This window comes from Sus scrofa, chromosome 8, assembly GCF_054392235.1.
Source record: "Sus scrofa isolate SSC_HxYL_T2T_F1_AM1 chromosome 8, Sscrofa_HxYL_maternal_Yorkshire_Landrace_v2.0, whole genome shotgun sequence".
NCBI lineage: Eukaryota > Metazoa > Chordata > Mammalia > Artiodactyla > Suidae > Sus > Sus scrofa.
Window position 1 is genome coordinate 118,740,004 of NC_139390.1, and position 27,209 is coordinate 118,767,212.

Below are 27,209 nucleotides of genomic sequence, written 5' to 3' on the forward strand. Positions count from 1 at the left end.
TGAGGGTGGGGGGAGCCAGTAGGGAAGAAAGACAGGACTCTTTCAGGTACTGGTAAAAACAATAAAAGTAAAATCCTTATGAATATAATCAGCTCATAAATATAGCCTGCCTTACTGAGGACAAATTAGTCAGGTACTCTCCCCAACCTGCTTTTTTTTTTTTTTTATGTTTTTGTGTGTGTGTGTCTTTTTAGGGCAGCGCTCATGGCATATGGAAGTTCCCAGGCTAGGGGTCGAATCAGAGCTACAGCTGCTGGCCTATACCACAGCCACAGCAATGTGGGACCTGAGCCACATCTGCGACCTACACTGCAGCACATGGCAATGCCAGATCCCAAACCCACTAAGCAGGGCCAGGGATCAAACCCACATCCTCATGGATACTCGTTGGATTTGTTTCTGCTGCGCCGCAATGGGAACTCCCTCCCCAACCTGGCTTTTATATATACCGCTTCTCCTTTAGACAGCTTTCAACATTTATTTTAGCCTGATTTGACTTGTATTTAGAAATGTGGAAGGGGAGTTTCCGTCGTGGTTCAGTGGTTAGCAAACCCGAGGACGCAGGTTCCATCCCTGGCCTCGCTCAAGGTGTTAAGGATCCGGCATTGCTGTGAGCTGTGGTGGAGGTTGCAGACTCGGCTCAGATTTGGCATTGCTGTGGCTCTGGTGTAGGCCGTCGGCCACAGCTCCAATTGTACCCCTAGTCTGGGAGCCTCCATATGCCATGCGTGGGGCCCTAAAAAGACAAAAAAAAAGAAAAGAAAAAAAGAAAGAAAAAAAAGAAATGTGGCATAAACAAGCCATAATTTAACACATGCCTGGAATTGATACAACTCCTCAGGACATGAGAAAAACAGATGCCCTAAAACACTGTGTGTTCTCTAAGCAGGGTCTGGGGATCCCCAGGGTCTCACTGCATGGAGTCCAGAAGATCAAAGCTATTTTCAAAAAAGGCAAACAACTGTGGTATTATTTTCACTGTGCCGACGTTGATACTAATGGGGCAAAAGCAGGGATGAGTGAAAGTGTGCTACTTTAGTTTGTATCAAGTCATGCTACTGGACATGCTTTCTACTGGTGGACATGTTCCTTGCTGCCACACACACACACACACACACACACACACACACACACGCACGCCCACATACATACACAGCCCATTTTCACCTTTAGGAGTCCATGATGAAACAGTAAAATTATTAATTAAAACAAAATCCTGACCACAGGCTACTTGGCTCTTTAATATTCTGCCTAATGAAATGAGAAGCACGCTCAAAAGACTGTTTTACTGACGTTCTGATGGCCGTCTGGAGGAAAGGCACTTGTGAACTCTCAGAGTTTCAAGCTAAAACTGGCCTCTCTTTTTCATCAAGCATGAGTTTTTACCTTAAAGAATGATGGATAAACTATGTCATTAACATTCAGAGATTTGGCCTTTTCTCAAAAATGAATTAAGTGATGCTATCACTTCCAGGAAAATTAAGTCACAGTGCTTGTTGCCAATAATAAAATTTGAGCTCTAAAGTGCAAAATGGAACTCTGGAAATGTTTCCACCACTTTGAGCTTCACACAATCCTGACTCTCAGAACTTTTCTGATGAGTTTGATGTTAATAATTAGTGAATGTGATTATAGGTATATTAATGAGACATTTGGAAGATCTGTATAATTCAATTTTGGGTGGCCAGGCTCAAGGCATACATGGGAAGTTCCTGGGCCAGGGATTGAACCCACACCACAGCAGTGACCTGAGCCCCTGCAGTGACAATGCCAGATCCTCAACCTGCTGTATCACTAGGAAATTCCAGTAAATCAATATTTTTATTTATTATTTATTTTTTATTTTTTTGTCTTTCCTAGGGCCGCACCCGTGGCATATGCAGGTTCCCAGGCTGGGGTCTAATCAGAGCTGTAGCCGCCGGCCTACACCACAGCCACAACAATGCCAGATCCCGAGCCGCATCTGTGACCTACACCACAGCTCATGGCAATGCCAGATCCTTAACCCACTGAGCAAGGCCAGGGATCGAATCCATAACCTCATGGTTCCCAGTTAACCGCTGAGCCATGATGAGAACTCCAGTCAATATTTTTATTTTTATTTTTATTTTTATTTTTTTGTCTTTTTTTGTTGTTGTTGTTGTTGTTGTTGCTATTTCTTGGGCCGCTCCCGCGGCATATGGAGGTTCCCAGGCTAGGGGTCGAATCGGAGCTGTAGCCACCGGCCTACACCAGAGCCACAGCAACGCGGGATCCGAGCCGCGTCTGCAACCTACACCACAGCTCACGGCAACGCCGGATCGTTAACCCACTGAGCGAGGGCAGGGACCGAACCCGCAACCTCATGGTTCCTAGTCAGATTCGTTAACCACTGCGCCACAATGGGAACTCCAAGTCAATATTTTTAAATGACCCAAACCTAACGCTACAAAATCATGCATGGCAAAAGACCCACTTAAAGTACAAAACAGGTCACTGGGTTTTAATGAAGCAGAAGACAAAGTTCATTGGCATGGCCTCAAGTTCAACATTGCTCTTACCTCCCAAAACACCTACCACCTATCTAGCTCTGATATAATATCAAAAGAAGATATACACAAAAGGCATCTGAAAGGGCTACTAAGCAGTCCTCCCTTTTCCAGTCACATGTCTGTCTGAGCCAGATTTTCTTCATAGACTTCAACCAAAACAACACAGCAACAGCCTTACCAGAAAGGCAGATGGGAGAAGCTGGCTGCCCCCTTTTAAGCCAATCATTACAGATGTAAAGGGAAAACAATGCCACTCTTCACGCTACATATTTTCTTGGAAAAATAAATTTATTTCATTTATTTTCATAAAAATATGTTCACATAGAATCTCACTGTAACTTTAACAGGGATATTAACTTTTTCAGTTTTAATTTCTCTCTCTTGCTCTTTTTTTTTTGCTTTTTAGGGCTGTACCCTAAGTTCTGTGGTATATGGAACTTCAATCATTGCTCCAGCTGCCAGTCACAGCCACAGCCACAGCCACACAAGATCTGAGCTGCATCTGTGACCTACACCACAGCTCACAGCAACACCAGATCCTTAACCCACTGAGTGAGGCCAGGGATCGAACCTGTGTCCTTTTGTATACTGGTTGTGTTCGTAACCTGCTGAGCCACAATGGGAACTCCCTCAGTTTTAATTTCTAATATCATAAATCTTGATAGACAACCCACACAAATAAAAACTCTTGAGGTTTTCAACCATTTTTTAAGAACATAAAAAGGTTCTGAAACCAAAAAGATTGAGAACTGTAATCCTAAGGCAATAACTAATAGAAAGTTCTGAAAATCCAAAATATCCAATTTAGGTCCATGGGTAAATTAATCTGTCATCTCACGTATACCATGCCTATCTAATAAATATGAATTTTTTAAAACAACTAAACTAAAACTGAAGTGCTCTTTGGTATAAGATATCAAAAGATAAATCCAAATTCACCTTAATTACTTGGATGAACACTCAAGGGAAGCAAATCAGTCCTACTGGTTACATTAGATTAGATCTAACTCTTCCTCAAAGTCATGTCTAGTTTTTTAAAATGTGGATCAGGAGTTCCCATCATGGAGCAGTGGAAACAAATCCGACTAGGAACTATGAGGTTGTGGGTTCAATCCCTGGCCTCGCTCAGTGGGTTAAGGATCCAGCATTGCCGTGAGCTGTGGTGTAGGTCGAAGATGTGGCGCGGATCTGGCATTGCTGTGGCTCTGGCACAGGCCGGCAGCTATAGCTCCGATCAGACCCCTTGCCCAGGAGCTTCCACACGCCATGGGTGAGGCCCTAAAAAGACAAAAGACACACACACACACACACACACACACACAAAATGTGGATCACAGCCTTCTCAAGCTGGATTCTCCACACTTGTTTGTTATCCAAAACTTACTTCTTATAAAGGCCTTTGCTTTTCATCTTAAGGCAGTCATGTGGCAGGGGGCTAGTATATGATGACCTCTAAACTTGAGGCATAAAACTTCTAAAGAAAATGTCTTTGAATACTCCCTGAGTTGGTAGAATACTGGCATTTATTTCCAAGGATGGGTTACTCCATCATAAATGGGGGGCAGGAGCACAGCAACCTAAGACTTTGAATATTATCTTCCATTCATTCCATTTTTTTTGGTCACACCCACGGCATGTGGCTATTCCCAGGCCAGGGATTGAACCCACACCACGGCAGTGACCCAAGCCGCTGCAGTAACAATGCCGGACCCTTAACCCAATATGCCACAAGAGAACTCCTTCCATTCATTAATTTTACAGCAAGAGAAGGTCAGTTGAATTTAGTTTTTATTAAAGAGCCCAAACTCATCAGAGGGGGAAAAAAAAAAGACAACTTGGTACCCCTAAAAGCAAGAAAGCTTTTAATAATACAAAATATTAAAAATCAAAATATTAATCCATGTAGAATCCATGTAGAATGATATTCCTGAGCCAAAGTCAGATAATTTAGCCACATAGTTTACCATATTACCTGCCAATATCTCTTGGCCATTCAGAGCCAGACACATTTTTCCATCTGGGGCTTTCAGAAAACCTTCATGACACAAACACTGAGCAGTTCCAAAACTCTCTTTGCAGATATGTTCACAGCCTCCATTTTGGTGTAAGCAGGGATTTGTTCCTAGCAGGGAGAAGACATGCATTCACAGATGGGATTGGAGCTGAAAAGGATGCTGCCAATGCAAATCACAACATACTACTTTGGGCGAGAGAAACTCTGTATCTAAACGGAGCTTATATCAAGAGCTGTTTCAGAAGAATTCCTATAAAGAGCCACTGGTTCTAAGATAAGCTCAGAATGTTATTCCCTTATGAGTATTTACTGAGTTTAGCCAGTACTTTTCTTCAAGAAGCTATTTGGAAAGATAGGAATCAGATTTCCACAGTCATCATTAGTCAACCTGACAAAGGGTGACTGGGAAAGACCAGTTGCTGTGGGACACTAGGTGCCTTTTCCATTTGCTTCCTTACTCCTGGCTGATGTTCACTCCCTGGCACTCTCAGGAGGTAAGGATAGGCTCCTTGGATAGAAGCTTCCACTGCAGGTTTCTAAAGTATTCCCCCCACCCATCCCTGCCCTCATCCTCAGTGCCCTTAACCCAAGAGTTTTGAAAAGGAGCAATTAAGTAACAGCTGCTCAGGAGATGAGACGATGAGGTTGGAGGGATAAAGCCCAAACTCATTACCCGAGTTTAAACAAAATCCACATCTCAGGAAATCTTAACATCTACCCAAACTAGTGAGAATTACAACACCCCCCCCCCACAACCCCTGTCATCAAACGATTAAAACAGTTGTGGATGTCAGCCAAAGAAACCGTGTCCAGTGTACCTGGTTTTGCCAATGGATGAACTACAACCAGTGATGAGGGCTTCAGCATGCTGCCTCGGAGACGTACCCTATTTTTGCCAGTCCTCTTGTTCACCCTTATTACCGATGGCATAGTCCAGTCAGAGAACCACACGTGATCCTCAAACACAGCTACCGCAAATGGGTGACCTGAAAGTAATTCACATCTATTACATACATCTTGTCTTTGCCATGAATCCTTTTAAGAGGACAAGGCTTGAAATGTACACCCAATTCCTACTCTTTAATACAGCTGCCAAGCAAGGAATGAGTTGCTTCCTACACCTGCTTTAAGGAGACTCTAGGTGATGAGATAAGCCTGCTTTTAGGAGGGGAGCCTGGTGGTATGAAGTCCTAGCACAGCCCACTGTTCCCCAGCCTTCAGAGACGGGGAGAATGTGGGCTGACTGACATAAGACCACCAAGAAGAAGGAGACCAGGGCAGAATCCTGTTCAGTGATTCTTTCACGATTTATAGACAACCTGACTGGGTAAACTGCCCCCTCTGTCTTAGGTCCCTTGTCTTCTGAATAGCAGTACTAAGTAGTAGACTAAATTCCCAGGTTGTAAAGATTTTTAAAAATCTAAGGTAATTGAATACGTCTCCTCGAATTCCCATCTCCACCAACACATTCCCTGCATAGACCCCTACCTCCTTTCCTTTCTCTCCTGGTAATTAAAATCAGACCATCGGCTGGGCTCCTGCCTTCTCAGGACCCGGTTCTGTCAATTACTCCATTCATTTGCATTCATTCCCTTCATTTTACCAGCTTCTTTCCCAGGAGCTGATGAATAGCCTCAGGTTTCTCTCATCTCATTTCCCCCATCCCCTTGATCTCACTAGCTTCTTTTTGTCTCTTTCCTTCCCTTCTCAGCCAAGTTTTTGGAAAGTCGTTTATTATCTGCTGCTGCCATTTTCATGGCTACAAGTATCCCTAAGTGGGCTCTTCTAATCCCACCTCAACTAAACCCCCTTCTCCATGCCCTGAAACTGCCCTGATAAGATATTCCTGAGGTTAGCAAGCTGGGAAATGTTTTAATATACTAGCTCAAGTGGTTAGAGGCTAAAGCTAAGGAGCCCTAGGTTTGGAAGCTTTCATCACCTCCAGTCACACTGCCCAGGCCAGTCTTTTTGCAAAGGTGCGGTGCCTTTGGTGGATTAGGGTGAATGTCTCCCTCTACTGGCAGCAAACTCAAACGATTCATTCCGGTGAAAACGAGTCTCCACCTATCATGACTGACCAGGGCCATTATGATTCCTTTCCGTCTCTACTCTTTGTCCCAAATTAAAGCCATAAATACAGGAAGGGAATTTTTTAGATAGGCTTTTTTTTTTTTTTTTTTTTTTTTTTTTTTTTTTTTTTTTTTTTACTGTGGTAAAAAACGCGTAACGCAAAATTTACCATCTTAGCCTAAGACAACGCAGTGTCGGTGGTGTAATTACACATGCTGTGCGACGAATTTCCAGAATTTTTTTATCTTGCAAAACTGAAAATCCACACCCATTAAACAACTTCCTGTTTCCTCCTCCCCTAGTCTCTGGCAAACACTACACTGCTTTAGGTTTCTATAAGTGTGACTATTCTAGATATCTTAAGTAAGTGGAATCATACAGGATTTGTCTTTTGTGACTGGCTATTCAGCGAAATGTCCTCAGGGTTCGTCTATGTTGTAGTGTGTGTCTGAATTAGCTATATATTTTCAACAAAAACTTCACACTAGGTATAATCTTCCTTATTTTTTTGTTTATAGGTGCCACAATTGTGTTTTAAATTAAGAATGAATTCCTTGGAGTTCCCGTCGTGGCTCAGTGGTCAACGAATCCGACTAGGAACCATGAGGTTGTGGGTTCGATCCCTGGCCTTGCTCAGTGCGTTACGGATCCGGCGTTGCTGTGAGCTTCGGTGTAGGTCGCAGATACGGCTCGGGATCTGGCATTGCTGTGGCTGTGGTGTAGGCCAGCGGCTACAGCTCCGATTCGACCCCTAGCCTGGGAACCTCCATGTGCCGCGGGAGCGGCCCTAGAAAAGGCAAAAAGACAAAATTAAAAGTAAATAAAAAAGGAATGAATTATTTCAATCTTTGCATTAAAAATCCTGAATCAGCAGTTGAGGTGCCACCACTTACATACCAGTAGGTGGCACTATAATAATGGGAATGGCTACTTAGTTTCATACCAATATGCTTGTATTTCACAGGATGTTGCATTAGTGATAGATTACAGCAGTACAAATTATTTACAAAATATCTGCTATGCGTTTTGGTTTAGGATATGGTGTCTTTACATTCTAGTTGGGAATTTTCAACCCTTTATTATTTCATGTATCAAAGCTATAATTTTACATTTTTTTTCAGTGAGGTTTTTTGTTTGCTTGGGTTTTTTTTGTTTTGTTTTTTGTTTGTTTGTTTTGTTTTGTTTTAGTGCTCCCTGGCATGTGGAATTTCCCAGGCCAGGGACTTAACCTGCACCGCAAGCAGGCTGGATCCTTAGCCCACAGCACCACAAGGGAACCTCCTGAGTGAGGTATTTTTTAACAGTGTGTCTCCCCCACTAAATTCCATGACTTCACAGGAACCACATGTTTTACTCTCCACTGTATCTCCACTTCCTGTAATGATTCAATGAATATCTGTGAGGCACATAGATGGTAACGTCTATGGTTATACACAAGCTTATGATTTATTGTGAAGTATGTCAATTTTTAAAGAAGCTTGGAAGTATGTAAAATTTTAAATTTTATATTTATCTTCATCTATTTAATATATAATACAAATCTAGAAATCCATTACCAAAGAGAAAGGGCAAAATCAATACCTTACATGAATTATTAGTTTATCTTCTTCCTAAGAGAGACCATGTTTTTTCATCTTCCCAACCCACCAGTTTTTAAATTCCTGAAGCATCTTTCACATCTTGCTGGCGTGCATTTCAACATCCAGTCTGTTACCAAATCCTCTCAGCTTTTCATCCATGGTGATTTTTTTTTTTTTTTTTAATACGCTAATCCTCCATTCTCCTTTTAAATGGCAATGTTCTAGCTCAGGCCTTTATTAACTGTTGACTGAACAATTGTCATAACCTCCTATTCGTTTCCTTCACTCCAAATTCCAATCCAATCCTTATACTGTTACTTAAGTGGTTAGCTTGATATACCAATATTATCAGATACATTTCCTGCTTAAGAATATGCAATGGCTCCCCAGTACCTTCAGAATTAATTTCAGTTAACATATTCTGGCAGTACTAACTAACATACAAAGACCAATTTCTGCAGCCTTATTTCCAATGATCATGTTTTATCACCATCTATTTACCACATGGCTCAGTTCACATAGTCTTTGCAGATTCCCTGAATCAAAATGAAGTTCCCACTGCTATATAATCTCATTAACCATTTGTACTTCTCTTTTTAACAGTTAGCATAGACTACAGTGTCTCGAAAATATTTACAAAAATATGACACCCCATGCAATATCAAAAAATAGAAAACTGTTTTTATTAATCCTTGCACATGAGTGGCTAAAGGTGATACTGTCACTTGTGAAAATGACATTTCATAAGACATAAGCCAAAATAACAGCTGAACAAATTCTTATACCTACAGAAGTTTTAAAATGTTTAATATTTTCATTCTGATTTTAAGAACCCCTGGCAAAGAGAAATGGTTATACATCAGTATTTTTTACCCAATATTCCAATGCTACAGTAATCTTCATAGCTCAGAAATACCTGGAGAAATCTGTTAGTCTATTGCTCTCTATTCCTTTCTCACCATATGTTTAAGGGTGTGTGTGTGTTGGGGGGAGGGAGGGAGTGTGTGTGTGTATAAACATATTTTGTAAAACATTAAGTTGAAAAAAATCACCCATCCCAAAGCCTCACCTACATCGTTCTGGGCAAGTCTCTGGCGTCTCGAACCATCCAGATTGGACATTTCAATCACAGACTGCTTGGCATCGCACCAATACAACTTGTCAGTTAAGTAATCAATTGTTATTCCGCTGGGCCAGACCAGATCCGAGCTGGCTATAACCCGTCGGCCAATGCCTTGAAGGGATGAACTTTCAATTCGTGGATTAGTCCCCATATCAGTCCAGAATAATCTCCTTTAATCAAGGAAGCATACAACAAATAAAATTTGCAAGGAAAAAAAATTCTTTTATTTCTTCATTATTAAAAATGTCAATGTAAATCACTTTAGGATAAACTAAAATAGTACAACAAGGAAGAGAGAAAGTACAGCACTGTATGTTGGACAAATTATTTTCAAAAGCAAAAAATTACCTTCTCTATGTATAACAGCTTGGACAGAAAATACTGAATTAAAGCTCAAATCATTGGATAAGAAGGAATTATTCATTTTAAAAAGTGTAATGTCTTGTATATTACTAATCAAAAGTGTTTGAGTACATATTCTCAGTGTTTCATGCTGCAAAAAGCAGTAGAATCTTGCTAGCCTGTCCCTCTGCTATGCATGTAGAAACCTCATGGAATATGTAAAATTACAACATAAAGGGAAGAACATATTTATCTAGTATCCATTTTTATATGATATACTTAGGTCACTCAGTCAATTTTAAGTCCCGTAAATCAGGCACATTTTTTGAGTTCAGTATGGTTCAATATCTTTTCACTGGCTTGTCTAGAGATAATTACATTCTCACCGTTTTAATCACATGGCTGGCTGCAAATTAATTATCAATTGTACCAGCTTATTATTTCCCATAGATCATCATAAAATCTCCATTATAGATAAAATAGGGTTAGTTTCTATCCTTGATTGTTCACTAGGAAAGAATTAATTCTTCTCTTTAAATCTCTAAATCTAAACCAACATCTGTCACTAATTCACAATTAACAACATGGAGACTTCTAATCTTTCACAATTTCTCTTTCCTCTTGTCTAAATCTAGGGATGACCTATTACTTGAACTTGTGATTTTTCTTTAGTTCATTAGCCATGCAACCCAAACATCATCCTCTCTCGGGAAACAATAGTTTTTTTAAAAGTACACAGTGTAATGGGCTGGGGCCTCATGGTTAATGAATCAAAACTCAACTTCTTTTCAAAAAGAAATTGAATTTGCTTAAAATGAAAGCGTACCTGAACAATAAAATTTTATACAAGAATTAGAAAATCCAAAGACATTAAAAGGATGAGGAAGTCACGCTAGCCACATAATTTCTGAACATTTGAACAAATCTCACGGATTTTCTTGGTTTCTACGCCACCGGCCACTGAGATCTTAAGACAAATTCTGGACACTAGCACATCACACGAGAACTGTCCTATGACTTCTGCAGAAAGGGGTTTATTCTCACCAATACTTACTTGGCCACTGGATGAACAGCAATTCCTCGTGGCTGAGAGATGTCTTCCTTAATGATTATTTCGCGGTATTTTCCATTTAAATCACTCCCTTCAATGAGAGATCTCCTACAATGCAGGTAAATATAAAGGGGCTTGTTAAATCCACTTTACTTTTTAAACAAAAATAGTTGTTTCCCTGAAAAGCAAAGATAGGCATTCTAAACTACCCCTATCGTGCACACACGTGCACAGGCACACACATTCTCACACAAAAGTCAGGACTAACACACCCACAAATTCTATTGCTTTTTTTTTTTTTTAACCCAGTGCTTTAATTAGTTTCCCAATATTTATCCCAAGCAATTAAAATACACAGTGAAAGGATAAGGTTAGAAGGGACTGTGTCAGTGGCTTGGAAGGGATAAAATCAGGAAGTGTAAAAACTACCATCCCTTTCTCTTCACCACGGCCCAGCTCCTGCTGAAACCAATAAAAGCCAGAGGAGCCACCAGCCTCAAGGCCACAGATTGCAGGAAGGAAGGAGAGCAGGCCCCTGAGGGCCGCAGAGACAGCCAGCACGGGGACAGTGGAGGGAGAGGTATAGTGACAGTAATTTCCTTCCCTGTGACTCTAACACAAATGGGAGTACTGAAATATTCCTTGCTGCTCTTTACATTAAAAACTAATAGTGACTCTCTGGAATCTGGCAAGGAAGAAAATTCCTGTTGTCTAATTTTGCCACGAATTTGTCCAACAAGTCTTTATGATAAAATAAACATTTGCTAAGCACCTATTGGGTGTTAGGGATTGGCCTAAGCACTGGAGCTGCAATAGTAAAAAAAAAACCAGCTCTATCTTTAATGGGCTTATAGATCAGCAGGGGTGGAGGTGGCGGGGGAGGGAAGGGAGAAGAGAGGGAATTAGGAAACAGAGAATGTAAAGAATGTAACTGCAGGAGTTCCCGTTGTGGCACAGTGGTTAATGAATTCGACTAGGAACCATGAGTTTGTGGATTTGATCCCTCAGTGGGTTAAGCATCTGGCGTTGCCATGAGCTGTGGTGTAGGCCACAGACGCTGTTTGGATCCCACGTTGCTGTGGCTGTGGTGTAGGCCGGTGGCTACAGCTCCAATCCAACCCCTAGCCTGGGAACCTCCATATGCCGTGGGTGCGGCCCTAAAAAGAAAGAAAAAAAAAAAAAAAAAAGTATGTAACTGCAGACTCTGGGCAGGTGCCTTGTTGGATTGCACCAGGAGCCTTCTGGGCTTCCAGCCCCAGCAGCTTCCTGGAGCAGACAGGACCACAAGCAGAGAGGATTAAAAAGAACCTCCCTTCCCTACCACATGCAGCCTGCTCACCCTGTGTTCCTACTACAAACTAGAAAGTACAACTATCTCTAATTCATTCAACAAACATTTGGGAAAGCCTGCCCCTTGCTCTTGCCCAGAAGTACAAGGCAGGACCATTCCCTCCTCCCTGACCCACAAAACGCTAAGGACATCTTCTCCAGGTGGCTTTTTTGAGTGCCCTTCTGAGCACTGGGGCAAAGTCTTGGTCTAGTCTTCCTCAGGGGCCATATGCAGGAGGGAAAAAAAAGGTAAAATTGGCTCGGGGCCAGGGCTGGGTCAGGGACACTTTGCAAACTACCAACTCAGGGCAGTGGATAATTTGAAGTCATTTATACTCCAGTGCCACGTTTTTGTTTGTTTGTTTTCCCATGTGTTTTTTAGGGCCGCAATTGCAACATATGGAAGTTCCCAGGCTAGGGGTCAAATTGGAGCTGCGGCTGCCGGCCTACGGGGGATCCAAGCTGCGCCTACAACCTACACCACAGCTCACAGCATCCACTGAGTGAGGCCAGGGCTCAAACCTGCATCCTCATGGATACTAATCGGGTTTGCTACTGCTGAGCCACAATGGGAACTCCTCCTCCAGTGCTGCTTTTTTTTTTTGTCTTTTTACTATTTCTTTGGGCCGCTCCCTCGGCATATTGAGGTTCCCAGGCTAGGGGTTGAATCGGAGCTGTAGCCACCGGCCTACGCCAGAGCCACAGCAACGCGGGATCCGAGCCGCGTCTGCAACCTACATCACAGCTCACGGCAACGCCGGATCGTTAACCCACTGAGCAAGGGCAGGGACCGAACCCGCAACCTCATGGTTCCTAGTGGGATACGTTAACCACTGCGCCACGACGGGAACTCCCAGTGCTGCTTTTAAAAGATAATTTCATTACCAGATGAAGTGGTTGTAGGAAGGCTACTGCTGGGTGGAAGGAATTTCTGAACTCGATGTGTCAAATTCACTCAGTCACAGCAGTCACTGTGCCTGTTCCCCTTGGTGCCGGGGAAGGAATTCTGAGGCCACTTGCTCGTGACCAGGGTAGAAAAAACTGTCAGTTCTGATCTCACTGTTAGCTCATTTCTAAATGCTCACTGTTTGGAGCAGGAATGAGGTGATGAGAATCGAGATCGACATAAACCCCTGACTCTGGAGCTGTCTCGGAGAAGGAGTGCTGGAAATGACTCTCCAAGCGCCCCAGGGGGGTCACCCTGCAACATGACTCCTAGATTCAGCCAGAAAACACATCTCCAACTCTAGCGCTGGGAAAGCAAAGGCAAGGACGGACCTTTGGGCGCACATGAGTTCAAGTGTGACCCTTAGTCTAGAAGAGCATTGGCTTCATGTATTCGTTATCTAATTGGTCTCAATGCCTTTGGGATCCTCTAAAACCCACCCTATTTCCAGAACTGTCCACTCAGAACCTGAAAGAATGATTTTTACCTTATGATTGTTTTTGTTACCTCAAAAGTGTGAGCAAACAGAAGTCTTATATTGTCTCCCTCTCGATTTTTTTTTTTTACTCAGCGTTTGACTTTAGGAATCAGGATTCCTTAGCACTAAATAATAGCATTGTCACCGGAATTACCCATTTGCTTCCTTCCTACAGTTAGATGTTAATTTGAATCTGTCTTTTCCTAAGCCAATATAAACTATAAGCATCCATTCTGTTTCTTTTACTTGGTTAAGAGTTACCGTATAATATAATATCACAAGCTTGGAATCCCAGTTATTTAAATCCAATTTCTAGCTAATATTAAGGTTTTCAAACTAGAAACCTCTCATTTCCAGACAAATGAAAGGTTTCCTCTTAGCAGCTGCCTTTAGAGGGAAGGGGACTTGAGAAGGGCTTGTTATTACTCAAGTCAATGAACTAGAGAATTTGAGGTCTGATCCTCCAGGATATGGTGGTGCCTGCCTATCTCTGAAGGCATTGCCTCAGCAGTAGGTACTATGGTGCTATTAATCAAACACTTAAAATTAGAGGTGCTGTGAGAATGTGGGAAATATGAGGACACCCAGCATTCTTAGAAGGGCCGAGAGCGGCTGACATCTGCTGTCCTGATCCATGTTCCTGAGAACAGCAGGGTACAAGCTCTGTTATTACGCACAGGTAATATTTTAAATGTCCTTTTAAGTAGGTTTAATACAGAGAAGGCTGTGATTATGATTTTTACCATTATTAAAACTGAAGTTGATTTTCACTTGTCATATGATGCTGGGTCAAGCACATTTAGTCAACTCTGGTGGTTGGATGCAGTATGTACCTGAGATTACTAAAAGCATAAGCTTTGGAAATGGTCATTCTCGAGTTTAAATTCCAGACCTAGTACTTGCTGGTTACTTGACCTTGGGAAAGTTATTTTACCTCTTTAATTTTATTCTTTTTATTTTATTTTATTGGTATGACTGCACCCATGGCATATGGAAGTTCCACAGAGACACAGCTGTGACCTCTGCCACAACTCTGGCAATGCCAGATCCCTTAACCCACTCGGTGGGGTCCGAGATTGAACCCATGCCTCCACATCAACCTGAGCTGCTGCCATCAGACTCTTAACCCACTGCACCACAGCAGGAACTCCTGATTCTCAATTTTTTAACCTTTAAGTTGGGGATAATAAAACATCTTCTGGGGGAGTCCATAGGGATATAAAGCTCTTAGTGCAATATCTGATGTACTTTGGTTCTTCCATAAGTGAATAAATACCCAGGGAATAAAGGAATGCAGGTATGGTTAAATGAATGAACAAATACATGAATTTTTTTTTTTTTTTTTTTTTTGTCTTTTTGCTATTTCTTTGGGCCGCTCCAGCGGCATATGGAGGTTCCCAGGCTAGGGGTAGAATCGGAGCTGGAGCCACCGGCCTACGCCACAGCCACAGCAACGCAGGATCCGAGCCGCGTCTGCAACCTACACCACAGCTCACGGCAACGCCGGATCGTTAACCCACTGAGCAAGGGCAGGGATCGAACCCGCAACCTCATGGTTCCCAGTCGGATTCGTTAACCACTGCGCCACGACGGGAACTCCCAAATACATGAATTAATCAAAAGATACTTACTCTGGATATAGAAATGGTATATTATGGATAACTGGGCACTGCAGCATACATCTGACTCACGTTTAAAAGCCCATTGGATACACAATGGAATACTACTCAGCCATAAAAAAGAATGACATAATGCCATTTGCAGCAACATGGATGGAACTAGAGAATCTCATCCTGAGTGAAATGAGCCAGAAAGACAAAGGCAAATACCATATGATATCACTTATAACTGGAATCTAATATCCAGCACAAATGAACATCTCCTCAGAAAAGAAAATCATGGACTTGGAGAAGAGACTTGTGGTTGCCTGATGGGAGGGGGAGGGAGTGGGAGGGATCGGGAGCTTGGGCTTATCAGACACAACTTAGAATAGATTTACAAAGAGATCCTGCTGAATAGCATTGAGAACTATGTCTAGATACTCGTGTTGCAACAGAAGAAAGGGTGGGGGAAAAACTGTAATGGTAATGTATACATGTAAGGATAACCTGACCCCCTTGCTGTACAGTGGGAAAATTAAAAAAAAAAAAAAAAAGGAAATAAATAAATAAATAAATAAAAGCCCATTGGTTTCCCGTGGGTTATCCAGACTGATAGAGATTTTCTGGGACATAGAAAGTCTGTCCTCAAGCACATAAACCCACTCCCTGGAACTTCTTCCTCTATGTTGGGACCACTGATTGCAGAGGTGAAACCCAAATGAATTCTCCCTTCTTTGACATGAACATGGTTGGAGAGGTGCCCGAGGTTCAGGCTGGCCACCACATCCCTCCATGGCCTTTCCTCTGAGAAAGCCCTCCGGAGCCCGGGCTCTCTAACCCTCTCTTATCAGGTACTCTGTGATGGGCTCCTTCTGGCCCAGAAGCAGGAATGGGCTCTCTTTAGCACACAGAGGGTTGTAGCCACTTCCTTCTGCCCCTCCTCCCACCCTGATGGTTCCTGAGACTCACACTGGCCACCCTCCCCACCCAAGTGCAGCAGCCTTTCCTGCAGCCCCAAGCAGGAAACCCAGAGGATGAACACACTATAACTTTCTCCGGTTCTGTTGTCTCCCCATCAAAGGGAAAGGTGTTCTGTTCTCCCAGCCCATGAGGACTCTCCTCACACCTCCAGCTGAAGCTCTCCTTTGTGCTCTCTTAACCAAGAGCCAGCATGTGCGTTCGAGCAAGACTTGTCACTTGAATGTGGTGCAACCTTGAATAAATCACTTAGCCTTTTTTTTGGTTTTTAGGGGTGCACCTGAGGCATATGGAGGTTCCCGGGTTCCCAGGCTAGGGGTCGAATAGCAGTTACAGCTGCTGGCCTACACCACAGCCACAGCCACACAGGATCCGAGCCACATCTGCAACTTACACCACAGCTCACGGCAATGCCAGATCCCCAACCCACTGAGCAAGGCCAGGGATGGAACCCGCATCCCTCGTGGATCCTACTCGGGTTTGTTAACTGCTGAACCAAGAAGGGAAATCCTGATTTTTACCATTCCTTTACTGAATATTACATTATACTAAATTATTTTTGGAAAAGGAATGAGGGGCAACCTCTGAACTGGTAAAGGCACCAAGGAGTGGCCTCCCCACCCTCGTAATCTCCACGAGCCCCTCGGAGACAACCTCGAACTCCAAATAGCTAAGGAAAAACAAAGTCCTTAACTTGTCAAAACCTCTCCAAGACCTGGACCCTATTTCTCAGCAATCTGATTGGGACTGCTGCCCCTTAAACCCTGCCCCAGAAAACTACGTCTCTACACCTCTACTTGATAACACACACAGACACACACACACACACAAATGATTCTAAAATTACGTGACCATATATTCCTAATTATGCCAAAATCCAGGGGGAAAAAAAGCAGATATTTTGATGAGATCAACATTAAAAATGTTCTGAGTACCATAAAGAAGAATGTTATAATGAATGAAGTTTTCTTGTTATTCATTTATTTATTCATTCACATTCATTCACCAAGGAATGAATATGTTCCTGTTAGGAAATGTTAGCTTGCAAATATAGAAAACCCAATTCAAATTAGCTTAATGAGCAAAAAGGATTTATTGGCTCATTTAACTGAAATGCCCAGACAAAGAGCAGACTTTAGAAGTGATTTTGTGTGTGTGTTTGCCATTTCTTGGGCTGCTCCCACAGCATATGGAGGTTCCCAGGCTAGGGGTCGAATCAGAGCTGTAGCCACCAGCCTACGCCACAGCCACAGCAACACGGGATCTGAGCTGCATCTGCAAACTACACCACAGCTCATGGCAATGCCGGATCCTTAACGCACTGAGCAAGGCCAGGGATGGAACCCACAACCTCATGGTTCCTAGTCAGATTCGTTAACCACTGAGCCACGATGGGAACTCCAGGGGCAAGGGGGTTGATTATTTTTTTCAGTAGGTCAACAATGTGCTTCTCTCCATAGAGGTTATGATTTTTGTCTTCACACTGGCTAAGTGTCCAGAGAAGTTTTAGATTCCTATCCTCAAGCAAGGCAAGTTCTTTTTAAAAAGAATTTTTTTTTTTTAATTATAGTTGATTTACACTGTTCTGTCATTTTCTGCTGCACAGCAAAGTGATGCAGTTATACATAAACATATATTGTTTTTCTCATATTATATTCTATCATGTTCTGTCACAAGTGATTGGATATAGTTTCCTGTGCTATACAGCAGGACCTCATTGCTTCTCCATTCTTTTTTTTAGGGCTGCACCCATGGCACATGGAAGTTCCAGGCTAGGGGTCAAACTGGAGCTGTACTGCTGGCCTATGCTACAGCCACAGCATTGCCAGATCCGAGCCATGTCTGCAACATACACCACAGCTCATGGCAACGCCAGATCCTTAACCCACTGAGCGAGGCCAGGGATTGAACCCACGACCTCATGGTTCCTAGTCAGATTTGTTTCTGCTGCACTATGACCAGAACACCCACTTAGCCCTTCTGAGCCTTAGTTTCCCCATCTGTAAAATGAAGGGGAAGTTGATCGCTGAAGCCCCTTCCAGAGCACGTTCCGGTAGTGTCCACTCTTCATTTGGCAATTATTTATGCATAGCCTCATGACATGTCTTGTGCTGAGATTTAGACCAAGCGCCTGCATTAGTCTTTTCTGTGTATGTGCACCCTCTCTCCCTAGCTAAAGTCTAAGCACACTGGAAACGTGGGGCACTCCTCGTGCTCCCTTGTATCTCCCATGCTACACAGGAGAGAGCATGATTCAGAGCAGCTGCTCAGAGAATGTTCGTTGATTGTATCTAGATAGGTTTTGCATTTCTCTGATTAAAACAGCCCAAAGTGCAAAAACATCTGTTACTTTCTTGGTCCTCAAAATTCGCCGATGGATACAGATCTTGATGAAAGATACCCATCTTGACGAAAGGAGGACTGTCAGGCTTGGTGGAGAGGAGGGGGTGGAAGGACCGTGGACAGCACTGGGGGCATCTTTTCTCTGATCCCAGCCAGGTGCTCAGCAATACTTTCCTGTGTTCAAAGTGGAGGATGAAGCCAGCTGTATGACCTAGTCCATCACTCCCCTACCATGTGGCTTAAAACTGAAAGAGGAAACATACCCTCTGTCTGTCCAATAGAATTTACGGCCAATCCAGTCTATGGCAAGACCTTCTGGCACATCGACTGCTTCCTCGAAAAGCCTTTCTCGCTGGGAACCATCCATATTAGCTCTCTCTATCCATTTCAGGGCTGTATGGGCAAAGTATACCTACAGAAGAGAACATACACATTTCAGTCCGATTTATTTAAAAACTTTAAAAACTTTTTTTTGCTTTTTAGGGCATATGGAAGTTCCCAGGCTAGGGGCTGAATTGGAGCTGCAGCTGCTGGCCTACACCACAGCCACAGCAATTCAAGATCCGAGCCTTGTCTGTGACCTACACCACAGCTCGTAGCAATGCCAGATCCTTAACCCACTGAGTGAGGCCAGGGATTGAACCTGTATCTTCATGGATACTAGTTGTGTTCATTAACCTCCGAGCCACGATAGGAACTCTGGGTTAGTAAATCTTTATATTGTACAGCATAATCACGAAGAGCTTGGCTTTGGAACTGAGCTCCCACTGCTGTTTCCCAGATATGCATACACTTAAACAAGGTTCATGTCTCAGAAGCTTAGCTTTCTCTCTGGTAAAATGGGGATAATACTACCAAGTACATTAGTTTTATATATATACATATATATATCTCCTTAGCCTTGTGCCTGGTGCATATTTCTATTGCTATAGGTTATTTGTTCATCTTTGCTCATTGGCCAATAACAAAGCCATTTTACTTGAACTCTGATGGCTTCTACAGCCTGAAAGGTAGCAAAGATGAGCAATTTACTGGTGGCTGCAAGCTGGGCTTTATCTTCTACTGCTTGATCCACAGGACTCCACTACTCTTCTGGTCAAGAGACAGGTTCTTCTTCCAGTTTTGACACTTATTTGTTTGATTGACTTGGTTGAGTCATTTTTATTTATTTTTAATTGAAGTATAATTGATGTACAATTATGTCTATAACTATGTCACAATTTTTAAAGGTTACACCATATTTATCATTCTAAAATATTGGCTATGTGCCTTGTGTTGTACAGTATATCCTTGTAGCTTATTTTACACATCATAGTTTGTACCTCTTAATCCTCTCTCCCACCTCACCCCTCCCTACCAGTAACTACTAGTTTGTTCTCTAAATCTCTTAGTCTGCTTCTTTTTTGTTTTATTCACTAGTTTGCTGTGTTATTTAGATTCCACATATGATATCATACAGTATTTGTTTTCCTCTCTCTGGCTCATTTCACTTAGCATAATACTCTCCATGTCCATCCATACTGCTTCAAATGGCAAAATTTCATTCTTTTTTATGGCTGGGTAGTATTCCATTGTGTGTGGGGGAGCACAGCTTCTTTATCCATTTATATGTTGATGGACACTTCAGTTGCTTCCATATCTTGGAAATTGTAGATAATGTTACTATATACATTTGAGTGCATGTATCTTTTTGAATTAGTGTTTTGGGGTTTTATGGATATATATTCAGGAGTAGAATTGCTATGTCATATTGTTAGGTCTACTTTTAGTTTTTGAGAAGCCTCCAGACTGTCTTCCATAGTAGCTACACCAATTTATATTCCTAATAACAGTGTACATGGTTAAGTCATTTAACCTAGATTTTCTTAACTATAAAAATGATGAAGTCAGAATAGATTTCACTAAAGTTTCTTTCATCTCTAACCATATATAATTTCATTTTATCCAGCAGTACATGTCTAGCAGGTGCAAAGTTCTTTTTCAGTCTAGAATGCAGACTATCAAAGAAGTACAAGACTAAAAAAGCTGCTATGGGTTAGCTGACAATTTAATGATAGCACTTGTGGAATATTAACTGTGAGTACGTATATGTACATTAACTTATCAATAATGAGAATATTCATGAAATGATAAATAATAGGCTATCGTATCTCTGGATAAAATAGAAATGATTCCATTTCATAATCCAAAAATGGTTCTTCTTATCTAAAAAAAATAACTCTGCTTATAAAACTCAAATGTGTCCACGAATCACCCGGAAATCTTGTTAAAAAGCAGAATTCTAATTCTCAGGGTGGAACCTGAGAATCTGCAGTTCTAACCAACTCCAGATGATGTTTATGCCACTTATCCAAGGACCACAGTTTGAGAAGGAAGAAAATGAAAACACTGACTGGAGATATAAAAAGCCATGAATAAGCCAAATGACTTAAAGTTCATTCTAGGTCTTCTTTTCACCTGGTTGTAAAAAATTCTGACTGTGTGGGAAAAAACTAATACGGTAATAAATGAATCTTGAACTGATTCTATTAATTTTTTCCCTGTTAATGTAATTCTTCTGCATAGTCACATTGATTCAGTTCAAGAAAAGAAAGAATTGTTTGCTAATGTTTAATTATAAAACTTCAATTTGCAAAAATAGTTATATTTGGCTGCTAATCCCTACCAATTAAACACAGAATCAATTTTCTTCACTCTTTTGGCCATTTACCAGGATGCTTCAAATCAGGAAGATAGATACAAAAGCACAAAGTTTAAAATTCTAGGAATTAATGCACTATCTAGTAATAACTAAATCACTACAGAGAGAGATTAATAACTAAGTAACTTTATAACTATTGGGTGATTCATCTCCAGAATATACTGTAACGTATCATTTCAGGCACATTCTAACCTAGCTCAAAATAACTAAGACTCTCAAGATCAAATCGTCAATTGGTTGGGTTGATAACATAGAAATTCTAATGTTTATACAAAGTTTCATGTAAAATTATTATGTAAACAGCATTGTGTTAGACTGTTGTTCACATATGAGCCTTAATTTATGCTTCTTGATTTTCATGGTTAGAGGTCACTGAGTTCCCTCCCTTAATGACATGTATTAAATGCAAATTAGAAACCTATACTTCCTATGCCACACTCCAACCTCCTACTTCTCTCACTAACACAAGCAAATAAAACCTATTTATGGCCATCTCCCTGTGCGTATGACACTGCATTAACCTCCCATTCTCATCTTTAAAGGGGAAACTGAACTTCAGATCCTGTTGAATCATTCCCAATTAAATGGCTCAATAAAAGGATAGAGTTACAGTAACAGAGACCTACTTAAAATTTTCTCAAAAAAATGCATGCTTCAGTGTCTACCTTTAAATTTTTCTTTGCCTAATTGTTCTGAGCTTAGCAGAGGATTTTCAAGTAGCCCATTTCATCAGTGGGATAAAATCCTCTACTTTGTCTTTAAAGCACAGTCATCTCTGTTCAACTAGCAAAACCATACCTTATTTTCCACAGGGTCATGATCTAGGGCCAAAACCATTCCTATTTGCTGGTTGAGCAGAGTTTCATAATCTGTTCCGTCAAAATGCATGTGTCGAATATCTTGAGAATTGGCAAACAGCAAAAACGGTGGTGGTCCTGATAACCAAATTCAAACATGGCTGCTTTTAAAATACGCCTTGAACCCAAAAGACACTTCTGACTCTTCCCATTCATTGCACCCCATTCCTTAATTTCTGCAGTATTTGTTTTCTTAATTTCCCAACAGTATGGTGTAGGTAAAGACAGGCAAGAAGACATCTTTTCTATGAGGTGACATATATGGCCAGAATTGCATCAGTGGATTCCTCCCTGTCTAGGTGTGTGCTTTTAAAATGCAAATCACTTATCAAAAGAGCCAGTATTAAGTAACAAATATCATAGCTAAATGATGTAAGTCTTATGTTGTCATTTCCTTGATCCATGCATATTGAAACATTAATATTAGCAGATAATATTAATTCATGTCCAAATAAATACCTTACTCTGGTCTGTGTTAATTTTTTTTTCAAGTAGCAAATCCTGATTTATTTGATACATAATCAGGTATAGAAAACCAGAAATAAAATCAAACTTTCATCTAGAACCAACAGAAAATGCCTTGAACGTAACTAATGCAAAACAAAAACAAAACTAAGCAGAATCTTTTCAATCATTTTGTAATATGTTTGGTATAAGAAAATGATACTTTTTGGTTTAAAAAGAAAAAAAGGAAATGCAGAATAAAAATTCTTGTTGTCCCTAAGCACCTTAATTAGATAAAATGAACGTGCCCTGTCCACTCAGTAGAAAAGTTGGCCATTTTCTTTCGCCCTGCCTTTATGTCTACTATGCAACTTTGTTAATGTGCCTTCTAGTGTGAACTCTCATACAAATGAGACAATACCCTGAGCAGCCAACAGGATGGTGCCCCATGAGGTGCTGAACTCCTTGAAATTTGGTGAACTGTATTTCTGGTCTCTGCATTCACTGCGACGAGAATATTCGGGTATACTGAAGAAACTGAGTAAATGCTTATTAAAGAAAAGAATGGATTCTTTTATCAGTATACCAGTGGGTTGGTTCAGGTTGTCAGTCTCCTAAACAATCTCCTGGAGAACAAATGACATGGCCTGTGTACGTTTGAAATGGAGGTATGATTCCGTACATTAATAACAAGACCCCTGATAGTTTTCAGATTATGCTGTATTAACTAAGGCCTGAGAAGTTAAGAGTATTGGGGTATAAAGGCAAGTTCTGCAGGCTCATCATTATGTTGTCCTAGATTACAAGCGTAATGAAGCTCAGGAGAGGTTAAATCAATTTGGTATAAATTTAGGAGGTCCAAGGCTATTGAAGGACACATGGGATGTAATATTAGAAGATGAAAAAATAATTGAAACGCACAACTTCATATGAAATTTTGTCACAAAAAGGACAGAACTTGTCAAAGTATTATGATTATTACATTTGCTGGAGAGATTAAAATCAAATCAATCGACAAATATTTATTAAATGCCTCAACTATAAAGCATTTTAGGACTATTCTGGTTATGACTTTCATATATACTGGAATGCTGTACTTGATATTATCGCAAATCTTTGCTTAATGCCAATTAACTTCAAAATATTCCTCAAACACATAATTATTATGTATATAATAATTTATGTTATTTATATTTAAAATGTGATTTGTTTTCCGTTTCTAAAATATCAGACTTTTTATGCAGAAGCCAAAAGCAATGTAACACTTTCTAAATAAAATGTTGTTTTTCCACATAATTTTTTTGCAGAGAGGCAGTTTCACATGTTCATGCACTAACCTGAAGCTCTACAGCTCTTTTTGTCCAACTGTAGGTCATACCCAGGAAAGCAGCCACATTCCCAGGTTACTGGACTGAGAGGAAGGCAGAGCTGGCTGCACCCACCATTATCAGGTGATGAACAGCCTAAAAGAATAATTGCTTGGTAAAGATACTAGGTCATTCAAATATAGATCAATTTTTCATCGAAATATATGTTGATTTTTTAGAACCATTTCTACAATCATTCATACGGCCACCATCAGAGATTAGGAGGCAAATGCCACTGTGCTCTACTTCCCTACAACCTGCCGTCTTGAATATTAACCCTTCACATCCCAGTGGCCCTTGTCTTCTTGTTCCATCACTGAGCTTGTGAACAAGTATACTGGCAGCTGGCTGGAATAAGAATTGCATTTTGGGAGTTCCCACTGTGGCTCAGCGGTTAACGAATCCGACTAGGAACCATGAGGTTGTGGGCTCGATCCCTGGCCTCACTCAGTGGGTTAAGGATCTGGTGTTGCCATGAGCTGTGATGTAGGTTGCAGACGCAGCTCGGATCCTGCATTGCTGTGGCTGTGGTGTAGGCTGGCGGCTACAGCTCTGATTTGACCCCCAGCCTGGGAACCTCCATATGCCACGGGAGCGGCCCAAGAAATGGCAGAAAGACAAAAAAAAAAAAAAAAAAAAAGGAAGAAAAAGAAATAAGAAATGCATTTTGATGCGTTTGGCAGCTTGTCTAACTCTTCCTAGTGATGAATATATTTTTTCTCTCACGTTTTTGGTCTCTTGACTCCTTTTGCTTATTTTATGTAAAAAAATGTCCACATAACTCCTCTGTTAATTTTGAGTTACAAGCTTCCCCTACATGCATAAGTCTGTATGAAGATAAAGGAGAGAGGTGTTTATAGGTGCAGAGAATGGGCTAAGCACTCTACATCCACCACCTTGTTTAATACTGGCCACACATCCAGGCAGGAAGTATCATTGACTTCTACAGATGAGGAAACTGAGACCAAAAGAGGGCAAGAAACTAATCCAAAACAACACTACTAGTAACTGGTAATGCCACCTCAGGGCTGTCTGACTTTAAAGCTCTTGCTCATAACCACCACACTATGCTGTCTAAAAACAAAAAACAAATAACAACCTTATTTAAATCTAAATGTAAATATCTTTCAATCTGCAATGCTGGAAAATGTATTCTCCTTTATCAGTAAGATGCAGTTTTTAGGTATCACTTAGAAAATGTTTTTAAGCAAACAAAAGGTGAATAAACTTACCGCTACATGTTCTTCCATCTGCCTCAAGTACTGAGTCTTCAGGACAGAAACATATGGGACCATCTGATGTCAGAACACAGTCATGGCTACATTCAGACACATTGCTTGGGCAGGAAATTAATTCTAATGAAAAATAAGGTCAAGATTAGTGTTAATTCAGATTTGTGGAAATTTGGCAAAATCAGTCACTAATAAAAAAATGATATCCTGAAAAGATCAATGTTTGATCATTAAAGATCAAACATTTATGAATTGCTGGGTAATGGAAACATACATTTTTTTTAAATTTCAAATCTAAAAAAATTATATAATTTTCTCAAAATTTCCTTTATGTTAATAGTTTTTACGTTGTTAGTCATCAAGATTCCAAAATATTTTAAATGGAACTTGGATAAATAATTCTCAAGTTCATCTGTAAAACAAATTGTATGTGTAAGAAAATAAAAAACATTGTGAGACTATGGTTAGATATAGGAAGAGAATGAGAGGCTCTAAACAAATATCAAAATGTATCATAAAGGTGTAATAATTAGAACAGTGGGCAATGAGTGCAGGAATAGACCAAGAGGCGAATAGACCAGATAGAAAGCTCATTTTAGAAAAGACTTGAGAACACACAAGAATATAGCATGTGATAAAGGTATCTTAAATAAATGAGCATGTGGAAGATCCTCCAGTAAATGGTAAAGAAATAAGTGAGTAATGATTTGAGGCAAACATTGAATCCCATCTCTATGCCATACATCAAAATGAATTTTAAGTAAATCAAATGTTAAAATGTGAACTACATACCAAACAAATTCTAGAAGTTTTGGCAATCAAGCGAGATTATGTGACTCATAATGGACTCTATAACACATAAACATCATGCACTTGACTATATATGCTCACAGCTAAGCTACCTGGTATTAGAAGGGCAAGTTCCACAGACTGTCACAAGGGTAGTGTGTAATTTCCAAGAAATTCATTACCATCCATCCATTTTTCTGTGCCTCATTTCATAAGCACATATGACAACTAGACTAACCTATATTCCATCATCTATAAAGCAGTACTAGACAATATATATGATTTTAATCATTCGTTTCTATTAGCTATGTTGGTAGATCCAATAAGAAACCTATGTGTGTAAGCAATCCTATATTTGAATTGAGAATATCCATACAAACTCATAATATATTTCTCTTTTTAAAAAGTGTATTCCTAGTTCTGATGTCTTAAAAGACCTAGAAACAATGACAAACTTTATAGCAGATTCTGTTATCTAAACACAATTTCTCAATAAAAGGAAGGAGTGGCTTGGAGAGACTGCTGATTCTAGGTCCAGAACATAGAATAAATAAGACAAGCCCAGAAAATACATCCTACTAGGAAAGAGGAAACAAACTATCAGAGACTGCTGGGGTCAAGAACCCATTTGAAGATGTTCTCACCAGCAAAAAAGGAGACAATTTGCTTGCTAAGAATAACAACTGCAGGAGGTTGAAATATATTAAAAATGTTAAGAATCCAGGAGTTAGAGTTCTGATTGTGGCTCAGTGGGTTAATGATCTGGCTTGTCTTTGTGGTGTTGCTGATTCAATTTCCAGGCTGGTGCAGTGGGTTAAGGACCATGCATTGCCACAGCTACAATATGACAGATTTGATCCCTTGCCCAGGAACTTCCATATGCCATGGGTGCAGTCAAAAAAGAAAGAAAGAAAGAAAGAAAGAAAAAAAAAGAGTCCAGGCATTCATAATAATACTTACAAAAAAACAAAAAAACCTTCCAAAGTCATTCTATGAAGCCACTATCAGCCTGATACCAAAACCAGATAAAGACACCATCAAAAAAAAAAAAATTACAGCCAATCTTTGATGAATAAAGATGCAAAAATCCTCAACAAAATATTAGCCAACTGAATCCAACAATGCATAAAAAGATGTACACATTATGATCAAGCTGGATTCATCCCAGGGTTACAAGGATGGTTCGACATATGCAAATCAATCAGTGTGATATATCACATCAACAAAAGAAAGGACAAAATCTACATGATCATCTCATGATGCAGAAAAAGCATTTGATAAAATTTGATACCATTCATGACAAAAACAATCTTGCCAAAGTGGGTACAGAAGCAACATATCTCAATATAATAAAAGCCATTTATGACAAACCCACAGCCTACATAATAACAACTGGTAAAAAACTGAATGTCCCTCCCTGCTAGAAATTTCTA

The 27,209-nt window shown here is 40.5% G+C and overlaps 2 protein-coding genes across 13 annotated transcripts in view; one reads left to right on the forward strand and one right to left on the reverse strand.

Moving 5' to 3' along the window:
- Positions 1 to 27,209, forward strand: part of CASP6 (caspase 6) — a 1,021,045-nt gene that overhangs the window by 745,944 nt on the left and 247,892 nt on the right. The window lies entirely within an intron of this gene.
- EGF (epidermal growth factor) overlaps positions 1 to 27,209 on the reverse strand; it is a 94,765-nt gene that overhangs the window by 24,340 nt on the left and 43,216 nt on the right. For 3 of the 12 annotated variants that reach the window (XR_002346366.2, XM_084970968.1, NM_214020.2), the window contains 8 exon segments: positions 24,988 to 25,110; positions 23,726 to 23,851; positions 21,886 to 22,022; positions 18,650 to 18,798; positions 10,715 to 10,819; positions 9,265 to 9,488; positions 5,364 to 5,531; positions 4,504 to 4,653 (listed from right to left, as the gene is read on the reverse strand). Coding sequence is in view for 5 of the 12 variants with exons in the window: in XM_084970968.1 (XP_084827094.1) it covers positions 4,504 to 4,653; positions 5,364 to 5,531; positions 9,265 to 9,488; positions 10,715 to 10,819; positions 18,650 to 18,798; positions 21,886 to 22,022; positions 23,726 to 23,851; positions 24,988 to 25,110 (1,182 nt within the window). In the remaining 7 variants the exon portion in view is untranslated. 12 annotated transcript variants of the gene reach the window in all.